The 21350-nt window shown below is 46.4% G+C and overlaps 1 protein-coding gene across 3 annotated transcripts in view; it reads right to left on the bottom strand.

Moving 5' to 3' along the window:
• The window catches only part of Slc12a8 (solute carrier family 12 member 8), a 153524-nt gene that overhangs the window by 33404 nt on the left and 98770 nt on the right, over positions 1-21350 (bottom strand). For all 3 annotated transcript variants that reach the window (XM_040750885.1, XM_040750886.1, XM_040750887.1), the window contains 2 exons: positions 12726-12872; positions 4626-5247 (listed from right to left, as the gene is read on the bottom strand). In XM_040750885.1, the coding sequence (XP_040606819.1) occupies positions 4626-5247; positions 12726-12872 (769 nt within the window). The remainder of the gene's footprint in view (positions 1-4625; positions 5248-12725; positions 12873-21350) is intronic.

Genomic DNA, 21350 nt, shown 5'->3' on the forward strand with positions numbered 1-21350 from the left:
ATAGAATATGTAGTTATGGAGAGATAGGAGTGGGGACTGGAACCAGAGGATTAAATTGAGAGGGGTAGCTAAGAAGGGGTGTAAGGGAAGGAATACAAAGAGAGGCAGCTAACACTAAGTGCCTTAAAAGGGGTCATATGGAAACCTGCTACAGTAGAAGCATATATATATATATGCTTATATGTGCATATATATGCATATATATAGATATAGATATATCCTGGATATTATTTTGCACAGCACCAAAGGAGAAAGATAAACACCAGTCCAGTTCTAAAGCCTTTAACCCACAATGGTAACCTGTCTGCATATATCTGGTACAGTAATGGCATGAAGGTTGTAACCAGCCATTGTGTGATTTGATCTGGCCTACTCCTGCGACAGAACTCACTCCTGATAATGCTTGGGTGTCTAAGAACTTGAGACTAGATAAGCCATGGACCTAGAGGGAAATCAAGTACTATTGCTTTGCTAAAGGAACATGACAATAAAGTGGCTCATAATGCCATTCTGCTATACCCGTAGATCAGAGTCAGGCTCAGCCAGCATCCGAGAAGCTTCCTCCTTCAGGAGATGGGATCTAATGCAGGGAACTCACAACAGGACACTGTACAGAGAATAAGAGGCCTTGGAACACTCAGTCCTAAGTGGGATGTCTTCATCACACTGCTCTCTCCCCTTAGGGCCCAGAGAACTCTTCAGAAGGGGAGGCGGAAAGGTTGTAAGGACCAGTGGGGATGGAGGACACCAAGAAAACAGCTCCCTTCAGACACAAAGGACTGACACATACATAAACTCAGAGAGGGTAGCAATATGCACAGGGACTACACAGGTGGGTCACAGCACGGAGAAGGGAAATGGACATGAGCCTCCATCCTTAACCCAGAGCTGTCTCCCATTGATAACTGCTGGCAAAGGAAGAGTCAGTTTTCTCCGATAAAGCTGCACTGGGTATACAAACCACACTTAAGGGAGGCCCCAGGGCCTGCAGCAGACAGCCAACACAAAACGAACTCAGTGGTATTTCTGTCTCATAATGCTTTGTCTGAGCATTTTTGCCTTGTTTGCTGCTTACCTGTTATGGTTTCCAATTTAGTGGGTGTGTGTGTGTGTGTGTGTGTGTGTGTGTGTGTTTCTCATACTTTTTCTCTGCACTCCTCCCATTTGTCTGTTTGTTTTATTCCAGTTTGACCTTTTCTTTTTGGCCATTTGTTTTCTAGAGAGAGAAAGAAAGAAGGTGTTGAGTTGGATGGGTGAGGAATGGGAAGACTTTGGAGGAGATGATGGAGGGGAAACTGTGATGAGAATATGATATGTAAAAAATATGTTTTAAAAACGTGTTTGCAATAAAAGAGAGAAGGATAGAAGGAGGGAAATAGGGAGGGGAGAAGGAGGGGAAGAAGGAAGAAGGGAGGGAGGGGAGAGGAAGGGAGGCAACACCAAAGGAAAAGAATCTAGAGAAAACAAAACAGAGCAGAAAGATTTTTACAGGGAGAAAGGAACGATATATCTCAAGGACATAATAGAAGCAGTTATATCTATAAAACAAACAATGGATAATATTCAAAATAAGAAAAATGAAGATATAGACAAGTCAGGTTACGACCAAAGCGTTTGGAAATTAAAGTCAGAACAACATGAACCAGACTGCTGGTTTCCACCTTATGGTCTTCCTGGTGAAGAAATCAAAAGCAAAGCATCATTTTATAAGTAGCAATACGCTGGGTAAAAAGGCATCTGCTAGCCCGTCTCTCAGGCTGTGCCAACCATATCACGTGACTAAACGCCAACCATGGAAAGCCTGTCTTTTGTGCCTCTTCCTTTCTTCTATGGCCTGGATGTGACAGAAGGGCCAGGCTCCAGCAGCCCCACCTCGCATCACAAGACAATCTGCTAAGTGTGGGTGGTAAAGAAAAAAGGAATCCTAGCCACTCAGGGCTGTGGAGTTGCTGCATCCACCTCGGGCTCCTTGTTAAATCACTACTGTCTTGTGATTTTGTTATTGGTAATCAAGCCTCATTATAACTGACACAGCAAGCAACATTTAAAACCAAAATCACCAGAAAAACTGGGAAAGAAATTTGTGACATGTTCCGGGGAGGAGAACATGATGACAAGAAAACAGAGCACTGTTTAACAAGACCGGGGGGGGGGGGGGGGATGGCCGCGTTGTGGAAAATTATCGAGGAGAGCAGGGAACAGGTGGGATTCTGTGAACAGCAGTGACAAGAGCAGCAGTAGGAGACACAATATCAGCATGATGGGTGATGGAGAGAGGAAGAAATCTCCAAAGATATAACGATCTTGTTGGGTATTGTGGTGTACGGCTCTAATCCCAGCACTAGGGAGCCCAGCTGAGTTTAAAGCCAGCCTCCAATACATAATAATTGTAAAACCAATCTGGGCTATATAATGAGACTCTGAGATCTCAAAACACAACAAACAGAACCCAAAAAGATGGAAAGGTCTTGTCCTTAGGGAACCAGAGGCATTGAGAAATTAGTGGGAGTACTTACCAGGTTTATTTTAAACAAGGAGCTTCTACATCTGAAGTCAAGAGCACCCCTGCACACCCCCATTCTAGTCTCCAGGCTAAAGAACGTGGGAATAAAAGGACATGTCCCGAGGCTTCAGAGATGACAAACTGGGATCAGTCATTGCTCTGGTTTGCTTCCTATTGCTGTGATAAACACTACAACCAAAGGCAATTTGGGGAGGAAAGAGTTTGTTTCATCTTACAGCTTGCTGTTCATCATGGAGGGAAGTCAGGGCAGGGACTCGGGGCAGGAACCTAGGGGCAGGAACCTGGGGGCAGGAACTGACGCAAAGGCCGTGGAGGATGCTGCTCAGTGGTGCAAGCAGAGGTCGTGGAGGATGCTGCTCAGTGGTGCAAGCTCCCTGTAAGCTCTCTCAGCCGGCTTTCTTGCACAACTCAGGGCCATCTGCCCAGGGTGATACCACACACAGTGGGATGGATTCTCCCACAACAAGTATTAATCTATAAGACAATCTGATGGAGGCATTTTCTCCATTGAGGGTTCCTCTTCTCAGGTGACTGAGCGTGTGTCAACTTAACAAAAACCTTGTTACTGTTGTTATTGTTTGGAGAAAGGGCTTCTCTGTGTAGTCCTGGCTGTCCTAGAACTCACTCTGTAGACCAGGCTGGCCTAGACTCAGAGACTCGCCTGACTCAAGTCAACACAAAGTGAACACCCACTGTCATCATTCCAACAGTAAGGATGTAGGCTCAGCAGGGTGTGTTCCCCAACACTGAGCTCACTGAAAGAGAATGAGAGCTACTGATTGATGGATGTAGTTTCAGTTTTATCAGAAGGAAATGACAATAGTAGTAGCTGTCTAACTTAAACACAAATATATTTAATGACACTCATCTGTATACTAGAAATGGCTCAGATAGTAATTATGTATTGAGTACATCTTAACTAAGTTTTTAAAAATGTATTTCTGAAAACAGCTGAAAGTCTAGAGAGTGAGGTAGGACTCTGGAGCCGGACTCACTGACACTCAAAGATGGTGTTTATCTGGGGAATACCGCTGCTGCAAGGCACTGTCCTGCACCTTCCAGCATACTTCCAGAGAGTTCCCTGATGTCCTCATCCTTGCCACAGGCTCAAACACAATGGTGTCAACTGAGTATGGACAGAAACCTCTGAAATGGTGCCCAAATACATTCTTTCACCTTTAAGTTGTTTTCTCAGGCATGTTGTCATCACGATAGAAAGCTAGTTATTTCACCAACTTTTGAAGCAAAAAGGTTTGTTTTGGCCTATGGTTTTGGAGGTGTCAGTTCGTGGCTGGTTGACTCCACTGCTTTGGGCCTGTAGCAGAGTATCATACCATGGGGAAACATGTGATAAAATAAGACTTGCTTATATCATGGGCCAGAGAGCAAAGGAGAACAGAAAGAGAACCAGCGCCCCCAAGCCCCCTTGAGGAGCATACCTCTGATGACCTGGAGACCTCCCATTAGGCTCCTCCCCTTAATGGCTCTACTACTACCATTGCACCATCCTGGGATCACGCATTTAGCATGGGCTGTGAATGACATTCTGGACCAAAACTATAATATATAAAGATATAAAACACTAGGACATGGCAGGTCCTCAAAGATGATGTTTTCTCTTTCTCTCAGAATTTCTCACATTCTATAATGATTTTCTTTGTGCTTGTAGGTTTAAGAAATACTAGAATCCTTTCACTACCATCCTCTCATCCCATGGTGCCTGTGTTACTTGACAGTCCTCTTCTGCCAACAAACTGAGTGTCCTTGGCGTTAAGAAAGATCCCCAACAAAGGATAACTTAGCCTGATTCATGGTAATTAAGCTTCAGCTGACTTTTGACTAAGAGGAAAATGACACTCAATTTCTAGCTATGGCCCCTAACTACTATATATGCAAATAGAAATTTTTGTCTAAAATGAGCCAGTGTGTAAATAACATGGTAGAATTATAAATAATTTAACTGGCACCTAAATTCTAACATTCTGAAATAAATATTAAAATTACCAAAAGTTACGAAAACTGGGGTGTAATAACCGGGTAGGGGAAGCAAATGGTGGTTGCCCCAAAATAGGAGTCCCTGGCACAGTCCCACAGCACTTACCTTCTCTATTCCCTCTTGGCTGGCTGCACAGGTCCAGGACAAGTTGCTCATGCGATTCACTCCCTAAAGCCTGCTGGTTCTGACAGGACTCCTGCTCCTCCCAGGAGGCAGCGGGCAGCCCACCAGAGGCTTCTGTAGGAAAGGACGAAGGAGACCCCAAGTCCAATAGGAAGCTATCTTGTAGGGTTCGCTTGGTGACTTGCTTGTACTTCCCCTTCTGCCTCTTTGGGATCTGGTTTTCCTCTCTTGACCCAAGCGGGCTCTCGTGCCTCCCTAAGGGATGGAGTAGCAGATCCATGTCCTTGGTGAACTCTAGCAGGGTGCCCTCAGCGAGGCTTCCAGCAGGGGTGTCAGAGCCGTAGCTGGGAGCCTTGTCCTGGAGCAGGTGCTCGGAGCAGCGTAGAGGACCTGGATCTTCTCTGGGCACCGGTTCCGGAGACTGGGGGAGGCTGTTGTGAGCCATGGAGAGGGCAAAGTAAGAGTAGTCCACAGCGATGTAGGTCAGCATGAAGCTGATGGTGACAACGGGTGCCAGAACATTCACCTGGCCCACAAGGACGAAGGCCATAGTCACCAAGCTGGTCAGGCAGATGGCTGCTACAGGTGTTTTATTTGGCCCTTTCTACGAGAACAACAAAAATATAGAACTATGAAATTTCAGGTAGAAAGTTTCAGAAATTTTACAATTAAATGATAAAAAAAATCAAATGTAATATCTCAGGAACCTCTCTCCACGTGAAGTTGGGAAAAAAATCCAACTCATGGGGTCAATGTGAGACCTGAGCCAACATGTGAAAATGCAAACCCAATACAGTCAAATAGTGGCTCCTAAATACCACAGGCATAGGCCACATCACTAATGTACAGCTTTGGAAGTCTTGGTGTTTCAACTCCCCCAAATAGGCGGCCTCCATGTGATTACAAACCACTCACCTTCCGCTCACCCAGGCTGAGGGACAGCTAAGGGACAAGTTGTTACAGCAGAACCACAAGTGCCTGGAGCAGGGAAATCCTGTTAGCATATGTGGACATGTGCTAATGCACAGACAATTACACATGCCTGGCATTCATGGAGGAGGGCATGGATGTGGGAAGATGTTTTAACTGCCTTTCCTGGAAACTATCACAGCCACTCATGGAACCAAACGGGCAGTCACATCTCGGTCCCTGAGGAAATTCATGCAACACAGAGGCCCTTCCCCTCTGTGTGGGAGATTCTTCACCTGGCTTCTCTCCACTTGCTGCCTCCTCCACCCGCTGATCGCTCTCCATCTTCCTAACCCACTCCCCACGCCTCAGAGATGGTATCTAAAGCCGTCCTGTGCCTTGTCCTCCAGACACTCCTTTTCTCCACCTAGACTCACTCAAGAGGCTCTTGACCTGGTTCATGGCTTAAGACATCAGTTTTATGTGGGCAGCTCCCAGCTCTGAACTTCCAGCCTAAAGCACTCCTGGTACCCCTCTGAAAGCAGCTGAGGCTTCTAAGGGTGTATCAGAACCATACTGATCTGAGACACCCTCCCCAGAACAGCCCTTGAAAGGAGAGGAGGAAGGGGAGAGGAGGAAAGGAATGTGGAAGCAAAAGGTTTTATAATGCTTGAGAACTAGTTTGGGTGAGCAGTTATTAGAGGGGCTTGGCAGATTCTAACAATAAAATAAACTAAGTCCTTAGAAACTCATAACTTTAAAAGAAGTTTCTGATAAAAAGATATGGAAAATAGTGAATCCCTACAACCTCATCGGAAAAAGACAGACATGGCAGATGAGACGGCTCAGCAGGTAAAGATGTCTGTTTTCCAAATACCCACAAGAATGGCAAACGTGACAATACATAGGATTCGAATGCCTCGCCCATCTCTACAGCAGCATTGATTAGTACAAGTACTCCGGAAAGAGGTCGGGTGTTACTCAGCATGTGAAGACAGACGGTAAGAACTTTCAGTAATAGAAGCTGGAGGTGGTGGCACAGTACTCGGGAGGCAGGAGCAGGTGGATCTCTGAGTTTGAGGCCAGCCTGGTCTACAGAGTAAGTTCTAGGACAGCCAAGACTACACAGAAAAACCCTGTCTTGAAGAAACCAAACCAAACAAACAAACAAATTCTGATAATAGGAATGCAAGTTTGGGGTTAGTCTAAATTTACATCCAGAACAAGGCTCATCCATAAAGCCCCCCAATAATAAAATGCTTCTACAGCAAAGAGGAGGAGGAGGCTCAGAAACATAATGATGAGGGAAAGAATATAGCATAGAAGGACACACACACACACTCACACACACACAGATACACACACACACATACATACTCACACACATAATTCCATGTATAGACTTCATATCCTCAGTATAAAGATTCTGTATCTGAAATGATGGAACTCCACAACAACTGTATTTGATTTGGATATATATATATATATATGTATGTGTATATATATATAATTTTTATTTAAATTAGAAACAATCTTATTTTACATATCAATTCCAGTTCCCTCTCCCTCCCATCCTCTCATACTCCCCAACTACCCCTCAGCCAACCCCCCATCCACTCCCCAGGAAGGGTAAGGCCTTCTATGAGGGATCATTAAAATCTGTCAAGTCATTTGGGACAGGGCCTAGGCCCTCCCCTGTGTATCAAGGCTAAGAGAGTGTCCCTCCATGGGGAATGGGCTCCCGAAGTCCGTTCGTGCACTAGGTTTACATCCTGGTTCCACTGCCAGAGACCCTATAGACTGCCCATTGCTCCTAACTGACACCCACGTTCAGGGGACCTGGTTTGGTCCTATGTTGGTTCCCCAGCTGTCAGACTGGGGCTCGTGAGTTCCCACTTGCTCAGGTCAGCTGTTTCTGTGGGTTTTCCCCGGCATGGTCTTGACCCCTTTGTTCGTCACTTCTCCCTCTCTTTAATTGGGAAATCCCACACTATGAAACTTTGTTTCATGCCTAAAATTTCTAAAAATGCTGTGTATAATTACCTTCAGGCTATGTGGCTAGGTGTATATGAAACATAAATGAATTGTGTGTTTAGACTTGACCCCAAAGATACTTGCTGCATTATAAATATAGAAATATCCCAAATCTGAAAAGCTCCTGGCCCCAGACAGTAAAGACAAGGAATGCTTAATCTGCATTTGAAGGTCTCAGAATCAGGCACGCTGTTTAGAGATGCATATGGAGGGAACAGAGCTGCAAGCCGAGGTCCCTGGGCCAAATCCCAGTGTCTGTTTATGCCATGAGCTACAAGAGGCTTTGCAGATTTGAAACAACTGGAGGGAAATCAAAAGAAGAATGATATTTGGTTGTGTGAATCACATAAAATTTAGATTTGTGGCCTTGGTCAAGGGTTGGGTACTCTCTGTGGCAATTTATGAGCCTTCACTGGCAGAGCAAAACACAGGTGGTGAAGGCCATGGGGCTTGCAATGTCTAAGGTATGCGCTCTTTGACTCTTGGGAGAACCCTGCAGACCCCTGAGAAAGGCCATCCATAGGGCAAGGAAATGCTCATCACAGAAGTCAGGGGTGTGGAGGGAAAGGGAAGGGCCTCACTGGGGAGGTAGGCAGGGAGCCAGTCAGGCTCGCAGGGTTCATGGGTGGGGGCTACAAGGTGCTTACCTCAGGGTTATTCTTAAGGCTATTTAAAATGATTTTATGATGTCTTCTATTATGTCCACTATAACTCAAAGAAGTGTTTAAGTTTCTAATGCTCTGCCATTAAGAAAAGTAAATAAAACCCAATCTTATATGGAAGAAGTTTTTAGGGGATGAGGGAAGCTTCCAATGTCAAAAGACACATGACAAACAGGGAGAAATATCCCCAATACAGATCACAAATAGTTAACCTTCCTAACAAAGAGCTTCTAGAGATTGAAAATAATTCGATGGGGGGGGGCACAAATCAGCTAGAAAACAGGAAGAGATAATTTACATCATTCACAATAAAGGGAACACACATCTTGGTCTACCAAAGGGCCATTTCTACTGTACACTGGCAAAAGATTTCACTTAACAATGAGCCATAGAAGCTGGGCAACAGTGGCACATGCCTTTAATTCTAGCACTTGAGAGGCAGAGGCAGGCTGATCTCTGAGTTCGAGGCCAGCCTGGTTTACAGAGTGAGTTCCAGGACAACCAGGGCTACACAGAGAAACCCTGTCTCAAACAAACAAACAAAAAAATGAGCCATAGACAGGCTCCTTGCTACCACTGTCCTTGTCACTCAAGGCAACAGTGCAAATGAGGTTCATAAACACTGTGTCTAAATATTTACAAATATAGACTAAGTTAAAATATGAGCCAATATGTCTATCCTTCTTCCTTGGCAGACATACCTACAAGATAATGAGAAGGCCAGGTTTCAGGTTTTGTTTGTTTCAAACTCAGAGATCCGCCTGCCTCTGCCTCCCAAGTGCTGGGATTAAAGGCCTGAGCCACACCTCCAGCCAGCCTTCCACATTAATGGATGCACAACCTCCAGGTCAGGGCTACCCCAATCTCTTTGTAGACTATATTGGGGGGGGGGGAGACTCACACTTGTATGTGGACTCTCACCTCACGCCTTGACTCTATCTAGATGGTGAGAGGCCTTTGCACACTGTGGAGACAGGTGGTGGTGATGGCATCTGGGGGGATATTATATGGCATCTTCCTGGACACAGTATAGAGGAAGGTACCTGGGACCTAGGTAGGAATGTTCCCATGGCCTCATCAAACTTTTACAACTAACAGTTGGAGCAGAATCCAATCTTAATAACTAGTCTTGATTGTCAATTTGATTGGGTTGAGAGATACCTAGGGCACCAGCAAAGCATACTCCTGAATGTCTGTGAGAGGGTTTACACAGATAATTTGACCATCAGACTCCAGTCTAATCACTAATATTCGTGTGATGAGGTCAATTTTCTTTTTCTTTTCTATTGAGTGTGAGAAATATAATTAACACTACTTTTGAGACTCTACCTTACCCAAGTCAGAAACCAAGAAAACAAACAGTAAATGCTGGTGAGGATGTGCGAAAGGGGAAATGCTTATTCACTGATGGCAGAAATGTAAAATGGTGCAGCTACTATGGAAATCAGTGTTGAGGTTCCTCAAAAACCTAAAAATAGAACCAACATATGATGCAGTCCGTATCTAACCCCTGTGCATATGCCCAAAGGACTCCGTATCTTTTTGACAGGGGTACCAGCACCTCCATGTTCATTGCTGCTCTATTTATAATAGCCAGGAAATGGAATCAGTCTAGATGTCCATCAACTGATGAATGGATAATGAAAACATGGCACATATACACAGTCGAATTTTATTCAGATGTAGACAAAAATGAAGTTATGAAATTTGCAGGAAAATGGATGGAACTGGAAAATTTCACACCAAGTGAGATCACTCAGGCCCAGAAAATGTCACACATGTTCTCTCATGTGGATCCAAGCTTCAAACTTGGAGACTTGGAGATTTGGAGCATCTATGTAAGCCAGGAAGCTAGAAAAGCCCTATGAGAAGTGGAAGCAAAGGAGTTTTAAGGGCTAGAGGAACACGTGATATGAAAATAAAGGGAGGGGCTCAAATGTGATGACTTAATCCCAGCCTTGGGAGGCAATCATCGCAAAGCCAAGAGAACACCTTGTAAAAGGTGGAAAGAATGTAAGAGTCAGAGGACGGGGAAGAGGGCTGTCTAATGCTGTCTTCCGGGCTGTTGCACCCACAAACTGCAACTATGGTTACCTGCACAAAATTGAGCCAACAAGACCAGCCAACATCCCAGCAAGCAGCACTAACTAGACTCTCTGGGTTACAAATAAGAGGAAAGGACAAGAAAATGGGAGACCTCTCAGGGGAGGGGAGGGGAAGAGAGACTTGGAGGTGGCTATGAGCAAGATACATTGCCCACATGTATGAAATTGCCAAAGAATAAAGAAATAAAAAACATCATCACACACAAAAAGATTTATTCAAAGCATTTGCCAATACAGATGTAAACTGTATAGATACAGTTGTAGTAGTAGAAAGAGAGAATTACCCACTACAACACTGCTTTCTGGAAATCACTCATATAAGTATCAGTCAACAGGGAACTGACTGGATTTCTAAACTATATGATTTTAAAAATGCAAGTTATAAAATAAACTGAGAGAACTGTCTGTTATGTAAAAATAGAAGGATTCATTTGAAAACCAAACAGGGAGCCTGGGGAGACAGCTCAGTTGGTAACTGCCTGCCACACAATCATAAGGACCTGAATTCAGATCCCCAGCACCTGTGTAAACTAGGCATAGGGACTTGCACCTGTAACCCAACATGAACTGGTGGTGGCTCCGAGATAGGATCCCTAGAGTTCTTTGGCCAACTACCCTAGCTGTATCAGTGAGAGACCTTGCTTCAAAAACTAAAGTGATGTGGCTAGAGAGACGGCTCAGTGGTTAGAAGCACTTGGTCCTCTTCCAGAGGACCTGGGCTCAGTTCCCAGCACCCACATGGCAGTCGGGTGATCTGACCTGATACCCTCTTGTAGCCTTCACAGACACTATGCTCAAGTGGCACACAGACATACATGCAGACACATGTATGTATTTCATAATAATTTTTAATATTAAAATATAGCTGGCCATGGTGGCACATGCCTTCAATCCCAGCATTTGGGAGGCAGAGGCTGGTGGAACTCTGTGAGTTCGAGGTCAGTCTGGTCTACAGAGCAAGTTCCAGGAAAGCCAGGATCGTTACACAGAGAAACCATGTCTCAACAAATAAATAAATAAATAAATAAATAAAGGAAAGAGCGATTGAGTGGTTGAAGAAAACACATGAGGTTGACCTCAGGTCAACATGTATGCACTCACACACCCACACCCACACTTACACACACCAGGAACATATCCACAGGAATATGTATGTAATATACTACACACACATAAACACACAGATTGACAAGGCTATGTATTCAATTCCCATCACTGCAAAAAAAAAACCAATGAAACAAATGGAATCTCACACACACACACACACACACAAAGTAAATAAAAACAGAAACATTTGAACATGCAGCCAGAGAATTCTAGCAAAATTTGGTGACCTTGAGCTATACAGTGAGATCCTGTCTCAAAAATCCAAAGTGGGGTGGAGGAGGAGGAATTACAGTGGATGAGGCTGAAATCAGAAGGGACTAACAATCCACAAACAAAGTGTAGGCAGGGTGGTGGTGTCATACGCCTTTAATCCTAGCACTCGGTCAGGAGACAAAGGATCTCTGAGAGTTCAAGGCCAGCCTGGTCTACAGAGTGAGTTCCAGGACAGCCAGGGCTCCACAGGGAAACCCTGTCTCAGAAAACAAAAAAACACACAAACAAAAATACAGCTTATTCACCACGTTACAGGGAAGTGGGATTCCCAGTGTCTATATCTATTGGCTTTTAGGAAAGTCTCTTTTGACCCTCCTACAGTCAGTCAACCATGCTATTCAGTATCCATTATAGTTTGGCCCATAATAGCTCTCAGAGAACCCACAGCCATAGTGTGGAGCCTCACTAAACAACCACTGCTGCCATCGCCACCACCACTTCCGCCAACAATACCACTGTCACCACCATCACTGTCACCACCACTGCCGCCATTACCACCACCATCACTATCACTGCTACCACCATCATCATCATCATCATCACCACCATTATTACCAGCACCACTACCAAGAATAACACCATCACCATCACCATCATTGCCGCCAACACCATCACTGTCACCACCAACACTACTATCACCATCACCACTCAGACACAATGAGCCTGTGGGAAAGGCAGAGATGCAAGGGCTTGCTCTTCTCCTGAACAAGAGATTCTTTCATGCTAAACTTGGAGGGTCCTGGATCCATTTTTATTGAAGGAGAGGGCTCTGCTCCCTGCTGCTCAGAGTCAGGAAGCTGGGAGGCTATGATATGTGAGATGCTTTATCTAAGTCGTTAGCCAATCCACCCAGGGACAGGGCTGAAAGATACATCCCCTGCCCTCCACTCTGTCCCACCTCAGAGACCAGAGACACTGATCAAAAAGTAATAAGAAAAGCTAATGGGGGGGAGAGGGAGCTAGAGAGCATGCAAACAAAACAAGCCACTCACCCCTTGCCCCAGAAAGGCCAGTACAGGAACCACTTTCTCCTGGGCGATGCACTGCAGGATCCGGGGGGCTCCATAGAGTCCCCCCATACAGGACGCCAGCGATGAGATGTACAAGCCCAACAGGAAGAGGAAGCCAACCAGAGACACCTGTGAGAGGCAGATGTTCCACGGTTACCACAGGCTGATCCTGAATGTCCTGCAGCCGCCTCTGTGATAAAGCTTGCCCTCACCCCTCCCCAGCGAGGCCTCTACTGAACACAACTGGACTGTCAAAGGCAGGGCCTGCTGGGAGTTCTTTGGGTGGGGGTGCCCTTGAGGGGGTGCTGGGGCCTCAGGCCCTTCTCTTTTGCTTTTGAGACAGTTTTGCCATGCTACACACTCATAGCCATTGCCACCGTAGTCATTGGCGTTCCTACAATAGACTCAAAACAATGGGTCATGGAATGAGACCCCAAAACCAAAGCGAAATAAGACTTTTACTAGTTTTTATTTATTTAGTGTGGAGGTGTATGGTTGCACCTCAGGACAGGCATGTGTAAAAATTGGTCCTTTCCTTCTACCACATGGGTCCCAGGGATAAAACTGAAGCTATTCGGCTGGACTGCAAGTATCTCTTTACCTGCTGAGCCATCTCACCAAACCAAACTTTTCTGTTTATAAATTATTTCAGGCATTGCACGATAGTGACTGGAATCTGGCTAGTATAATTATTCAATGACCATCACTGTTTTTTTTAATTTTACAAATATTTACAATTTATTTGGGGGTTCTCTGTCCCCTGTACACCTTACAGGTCAGATGACCCAGAACATCAGTCCTCACTGTACACTTTGAGGCAGGGTCTCTCCTGCTTGCCCTGCACTGCACACTATAGGTTAGATGACTCGCAAGCTCCTGGGGGATTCTCTTTCCTCCATCTCCCATCTTGGTGTAGAAATCCTGGGATGATGCTTTGTGACAATCCATCTGGGTTTTCACATGGATTCCAGGGATTCAAAATCAAGCCATCAGGACAGTCAGGGCTGAGTGTCTGAACGTTCCCAGGGCCTAAACCTGTCGTTTGCTAATTGTGTTAGTTTGTTTTGTCTTCTGAGACAGTCTTGCTATAAGTCCGGGTTGTCCTTAGTTCACAATACCCCTTACCTCCAACTCCCTGGTTCTGGGATTACAGGCATGCTAAGATAGTTAGACCCGGCCTTGACCCTTTGCACTCCCCTGGGGCACCTTCCTGCTGTCCAGCTCTTTACACTGCGCTTCCCCCAGCTCAGCCGCAGGGCTGGATTCCCCCACTCTTTCAGGTTAGTTCATATCCTATATGGGCTGTATACTAGTTCTCAAATTGGGCAGGCATTGGATTCATCTCAGTGCCTCTCAAACCAGTGGTTTCTGGGCCCTATTCTTACCATTTCAGATTCAGGGGGTGTTGACAAGGGCCTAAGAATATGCATTTCCTTAAGGTTCCAAAGTAATGTTGATGCCAGTGGCTAGAAACCACACTTTGAGAGTTGGTGACTAACTATGGTTCCAGTCAGGCTCTTGAATTTTCTGAGCGATGCCCTAAATCAGGGACAGAGTGACAAACTTAGCCCCATCCTAAAGCTGCAGTTACAACTCCTACTGGTTGATAAGCAGACCCTGCACATTCCATGAATCTCCCCTACCCCACACCCTGCACAACACTCACTGTTGGGACCCTGTGTCCACACTCTCAGACTGCTCATTGTTCAACACTGGGCATCAAGAAGCAGCACAAGGGGGCTGGAAAGATGGCTCAGTGGTTAACAGGGCTTACTGCTCCTGCAGAGAACCTGGGTTCAGCCCAGGCACCCCACATCAGGCAGCTTACAACAGCCTATAACTCCCATACCAGGGGATCTGGTGCCCTATGGCCTCCATGGGCCTCTGCATGCACATAAACTCATTTGGGTGCACACATACACACATACACTAAAAAAAAAAAAGACTCAGTACAAACCCCATCTCCTCTATGGGACATCTCATTTGTCCTCATACCAGTGGTTGCTCCCCAGTGTCATGAGGCATGAGGAGAGGCTATATCGGCAGTCTCCTCTAACAACCTGCTGACTTCAGTTAGTCAGAACTCACGCTCTTCCACTTCAGTATTCTCAGCGCCCAAAAGAGGTACATAAATGGTGAATTAATTAACTGATGTAATCCACAACCCATACATCTCACCGGTGTCAAGAGACAGAGCAAGAAAGAACAAAGCTGTTCCCCTTGGTGTCAACCGGCAAGGGACCAGTGCAGCTGCCCACGCAGCAATGCCCTGGGTGAGCTGTGAACCCACCTCATGAATCCCCATCTGGACCTTGGGAAGCCCCTCTTTTTGGATAACTGGCAGCCCCCTCTCCACACTGCCTTACTTCAGTCATAGTGACTAGAACTGTGTCCTTCGAGTGCTCATTTGCATAAACCTGACACATGGGTTAGACAAACTTTCAGCTTGTCACTTACAGCCTTCTTGACGAAGGTTCACCATCTCCGATCATCCTAGTTAGCTTCAGGTGTCAACTTGACACAGTCCAGGGTTACCTGAGGAAGTTTCAAGTGGGGGCTGCCTAGGTTAGTTTGACCTATGGCCATGTCTGAGTCATTTTCTTAATTTCTAGTTGATTTAGGAGGACCAAGTCCACCGTGGGCAGTGCCATCCCTAGGCAGCTGAGTCTGAGTTGCATAAGAGAGCTACATGAGGAAGCTAGGAGAGCAAGCCTGCCAACAGTGTTCCTTCGCTGGTTTCTGTTTCAGACATCCGCCTTGACTTTCCTTGATAAATGGACTGCAACCTGTAGGCAAAAACCCCCTTTCCTCCCCAAGTCGCTATTGGTCAGTGCTTTATTATAGCAGTAAAGATCAAACTAGAACTACGTTTAATTTCCTTGCTTTAGCAATGGGCTAAGTCCACGTGATCAAGTCATACTGAGCTCAAGGCCTGGATAACCTACTTCCTGTTTGACAACGTATCACTAAAATAATCTGATTGGAAAACCCCATACCAATCAGGCTGCTTGATTTGAGAGCACACAAGTGACAACGGGGCTGGTGAGATGCCTCAGCAGGTAAAGGCACCTGCTGTAAGCCCAGCAACCTGAGCTTGGTCTCTGGGACCCACAAGTTGTCCTCTGACCTCTGTGTGTGGGACCCTCCCCCTAGAAGTACATTTAAAGAAATGAGTGTGTCTGGAGGGTCACACTCCTCACTAGGGACAGTTCAGCCAGGGCACTATCAGCGCTCTGCACCCCGCAGATGACCCTCACCACCTCATTCTCATTGCTCTTGAAATGTTCACCCGCCCCACCTCAGTCATGTGACCTATTAGGGCTGCAAAGCAGCATCAAGAAAGGGTCTGGCCGGGCGGTGGTGGCACATGCCTTTAATCCCAGCACTCGGGAGGCAGAGGCAGGTGGATCTCTGTGAGTTTGAGGCCGTGCTGGACCGACAGCCTCCAAAACAATACAGAGAAACCCTGTCTCGTAAAACTAAAAAAAAAAGAAAGGGTCTGGTCCTTTGAACTTTTGAACATTAAATGTGGGTCTCATAACCTGAAAAATGGGAAGGAAGGGGTCAAAGGCTGGACAGAGTCAGCGTGGTCCGAGACAGAGCCGTCTTGTCCTTACTTCCATGTGGACTGCTTTCCCCACAGGCGCCAGATCATCCCGGGTGGATCTGTCTCATCTGCCTCTTGCTTCAATGCCAAGCATTTCTTGGGTTTGTCCTCCCGTTTCTTAACCACTTTAATTATTAGAAATCACTGTTATCAATGTTTCCCATCACGTCGTGATTCTCTCCCCTGTGGGAGAGTTAATCAGGCTCCCCGCTTACCTCACTCATGTGCCCTGCACTCCTGAGGAACACAGCAGAATCACCTCTCAGCCTCCACCCACAGCAGAGGCTGGAGTCAGGGGAGCCTGGGCATCTTACATGGTCTGAGCCCTGGCTGCTGTTGTACGTAGCTGCCAGGGAAACTGCCTCTGTGAGAGCCCCGTGCACCCTGAGAGGAACCATGTGTAATCTTGCTTTGGGCTTCTCTACCAAATGCATCCTATGTTGATGACTTAAGAAAAAACTGAGTTTAACTCGGTGATTCTCTTCTCAGCCCTTACCTAAGAATCACCCCAGAGGTTCTGACTCAGTCAGTGTGCTCAGTGGGGCATGGCTGCTGATTGTAAAAAGTCTCCCAGGTAACCCTAGCGTGCAGTCAATGTGAACGACTGGGCACAGCATCGTGCACCCTTTGCCCTCACTCCTGGAAGGCATGTTTCCGAAGGCAGGCATGGATCGCCCCGTAGAAACCTGACTGCTTCTTAGCCAAGAGGCTAAAAATCATCCTTTAGTGTCTATGGAGAACCAAGGGTATCCGAATCTATCACTCAGTGCCTTGTATCAAACGGCATTATATCCTGCTATAATTCACCTACATCCTCCTATATACTCTCACTCATCTCTAGATTACTATACATAATGCCTAGTTCAAATGGTTGAACTTGTTAGGGACTAATGAAGAGAAAAGCTATCTTTAGAATAAATGCAATTGATGTCAGGGTGTTGAGACAGGGCCTTATTATGTAGCTCTGGCTATCCTGGAATTCACTAGACCAGGCTGGCCTCAAACTCAACAAGATTGGCCTGCCTTTGCCTCCCTAGTGCTGGGATCAAAGGCTTGCAATTTTGCAATTTTTTTCTGTAAATGTTTTAATCTAGGGGTTAAATGTATAGATGTGGAATCTGGGAATGCGTGCATGCAGGCATGTGTGTGCATGCCTCTGTGTGTGTGCATGTATTCACACATGTGTAACTTTTTATTTTCGTTTAAAGCATGTCCATCCACTGGAATGAGACTCCCTAGTCTGCATCTCTCCAGCGCTGGCTAGACCCCAGGAACTTGGTCAGTGTCTGGCTCTGTGATCTCCGTGAATGGTGATGACTGGTGACTTCAGCTTGGGCTGCCTTCCACAGACACACCCTGGGATTCCTCCAGAACCCTTGGGCTGGGGTCAGAGTGGAGATCGCCCAGTGGTAATGACTAGTTTATGCTGTGTTGATGAACTGTGTTTAGAATGAACTGCTCGCTTACTACTTTTTATATAAAACTATTAATCAGTCTATTTTTGTAAATTATCTACAATGTTGGCCCTTACATCTAGATAAGTGATAAAATTCTTACAATTCTCTTCTTTGACAGCCACCATCCACCCAGGCACTAAGGCAGATTTACTAAGGTTACTGTCCTGGCTCCAGGAAGGTTGGGCAGGCAACATAGATATGTGCAGGTATAAAACACACAGCAATGCTCCCAGCTCCGACAGGACCCAGTCGTTTTTGTATTAACGTTGTATTGAAAGCTTGATAAACATTTTGGTAAATGTGTGTTAATGACTTTTTTTTTAAAAAAGGCAACACCCATACCATCACAAAAAGCTACCTCTCTAAAAGATTTATGGGTGAAAACACCCTACATTACTTTTCGGTAACAAATGAAGTAATTAATTATAGATATTACACATGGCTCTCTGCTCTGGATCTTTTACTCCTGATGTCCACTTTGTTCAGTCACAGAAGGTCTCCCCCACTTCGGGGACTTACTTTGCCTCATCCAATTCCCGTGGATGTTACTACAGGGGACACCTCAATGCCCCCACAAGTTCAGGCAAATTAAGAAGTCAATGCCTCCACACCCCAGCTTCCTCCCAACTCATATTTCCAGAAATGTATTTCCTAACATTTCCTATACTCTGCTCCCAGGCAAATCCGGCCCTCCTTTGACAGCCAGTTCCCCAGGGAGGCACCCTGGGCTTTGCCTCTGGGAGGAAAACTGCCTAGGATGTGAGTAGAGGCCGCCTCAGCTGGTGGCAGGCACTGTGGTGGCCACTGCGCAGCGCCTCCAACCACTCACCAGCCACGGGCTCTGCCCATCCCAGGGACAGCACGCAATGGTGACACGTCCCTCCTGGGGACGTGAAGCTAATGGATCAGGGCTGACTCTGGGGGATTTCCATCTGTAACAAAGACCCTTTGTCGTCCTCTTCCTACTTCATTTTCTCCTGTCCTGTGAACTGGCATGTCTTGGGATTCCTGGTCCTCTCCACCTGTTATAAACATCCACTTCCTAGAGTGTGTCCAGTTTACATAATCTATTCCCAAAATACTGATCTTTAGGCAGGTCCTCTATCACAGAGAACAGTGGGACAGACCACTTTCTTACTGAATTAAACATGGAGGACGCCGGGTGGGGACGAAGGGTCCCTAAGATAAATAGATGTCCCCATGATGAGTGTGAAGGGGTTAAAATTTAATAACTGCCTGCCATGTGCCACACAGTAATTTCAAAGGCTATTTCACAACTGCCACATATAGTAAAACACTCGGAGAAAGAAGAAGTCAGGGGAAGTTCCTCTGGTGTGGGAAAATTGGGATGGGGAGACAAAGAATTAGAAATAGATCAGAGAAGCTGCAGGGAACCCCAGTAGATACAGATCAGCTGACCAGGTCATGACCTCTAAAATCAAGTACACTGTACTGGCGTTTATGCACTGCTGTGGAATGTTAAAGACATGCTACATTATTGTATGCTATGCAGTATTTGTTTAATGATCCAAATATGTGTTGCATTCTTTTATGTTGTATTTGTCTAACTCTGTGAAGCTGTGTTTCTTTGCCTGCCTAAAACACCTGATGGGTCTAATAAAGATCTGGATGGCCAATAGGCAGGCAGGAGAGAGAAACAGGTGGGGGCTGCCAGGCAGAGAGAATAAACAGGAGGAGAAATCTAGGCTAGAGGAGCGAGAAGAAGGTTAAGCAGAAGATGCTGTGGGTCAGCCACCCAGCCAGACATGGAATAAGAAGGAAAGAAAAGATATACAGAAGTAGAGAAAGGTAAAAGCCTGGAGGCAAAAGGGATAATTTAAGTTAAAAAAAAAAAAAGCTGACTAGAACAACCAAGCTAAGGCCTGGCATTCATAAGAAAGAATAAGCCTCCATGTATTTATTTGTGAGCTGGGAGGTGGGCCCCCAAAGAGCAAAGAAAAAAACTCTAAGAAGAAACCTGTGCGAGTGTGGAGACCAAACTCAAGCACACCTTTAAAAGCAAATTCCATCTCCCATGTCAGTCAAGTTTCCGCCATCACTGGCCCTCTGTGCTTGCAGATGGGTTCCACGCCAGAAAACGGCACAGGAGTTCTCGGGAGACTCTCCCTAACTGAGGGAGACCCTCCCTAACTAACTGAGACCCTCCCTAACTGGCCTCCATTCTCAGGAAATGGTGGGAATTTCAGAGTCTGCTTTTCCTCTGTGAACTTGAGGCACGATGGGAGTTTTAGGGAATTTTTCAGATAAATCTTATTCCTGTGAGTTTAAGTGATGCCAAGTAAGTGTCCTTGGAGTCACATGACGTCCAGTCTCTAAGGAAGCTATGGAACTCAAGGAATTCACCAATCCAGACCAACCCAGAGTTGCTGGGATTCCTAGGAGAGACAGCCGCCATGCATGCTCCCCTCCTCCACCCCCTGTTCCTCCCTGCACCCCTCCCTCCCCTCCTCTACCCCCTGCTCCTCACTGCACCTCACCCTCCCCTCCTCTACCCCTGCTCCTCACTGTACCCCTCCCTCCCATCCTCCACCCCCTGCTCCTCACTGCACCCCTCCGTCCCCTCCTCCACCTCCCTGCTCCTCCCTGCACCCCTCCCTCCCCTCCTCCACCTCCCTGCTCCTCCCTGCACCCCTCCCTCCCCTCCTCCACCCCTGCCCCTCACTGTACCCCTCCCTCCCCTCCTCCACCCCCTGCTCCTCACTGCACCCCTCCCTCCCATCCTCCACCCCCTGCTCCTCACTGCACCCCTCCCTCCCCTCCTCCACCCCCTGGTCTTATGAGTAGCACTTCCAGGTGGCAGCTGAAGCTACTGGCAACCCCTGTATCTGTCTGTATGTTTAATCATGAACAGGTACATGCCAGTAAATGGAGGGCAGAGGTCAACCTGGGGTGTTGACCTCAGCTTCCCACTTGTTTTTCATGGGTTGTTTATTTTTTTACTTACAGTGTACGTGTGTGTGTGTGTGTGTGTGTGTGTGTGTGTGTACATGTGCATATTCATGCCATGGTAAGTGTGTGGTAAGAGAACAACTTTCCGTTTTTCTCCTTCACCCTGTGAATTAGGAGATGTAACTTAGGTCGTCAAGCTTGGCAGGGAGAACCTTAGCCTGCTGAGCCATTTTTCTGGCCTCCTCCTCGTTCTCTGAGACAGGGTCTCTCACGGAGACCTGACTCACGAAGTAGGCTAGGCTGGCCGGCCAGAAAGCCCCCAGAGACCCTCCTGTGTCCCCTCCCAGTGCTAGAGTTGCCAAGTGTGTGCCACCACTCCAGCATTTTACATGGGTCCTGAGGGGCCAACTGGGGTCTCATGCTTGTACAGCAAACATTTAACTGACAGAGCTGCCAACCCACCAGCCTTTGTCTTGATTTCTTTACATGGAAGATGACCCTATTATCTGGTCTCCTGCATTCGTGTCCCTCCCTGGATGCTGGAGCCTGAGGACCATTCTAAGGGTCCATGGAGAGATGCTGCACATTTCCCCATGCCTGTCCCCTAAATCCTGGTTTGGTCCTGGTCTGAAG

Source organism: Mesocricetus auratus, unplaced genomic scaffold, assembly GCF_017639785.1.
Source record: "Mesocricetus auratus isolate SY011 unplaced genomic scaffold, BCM_Maur_2.0 Super-Scaffold_100008, whole genome shotgun sequence".
In the NCBI taxonomy this organism is placed as follows: Eukaryota; Metazoa; Chordata; class Mammalia; order Rodentia; family Cricetidae; genus Mesocricetus; species Mesocricetus auratus.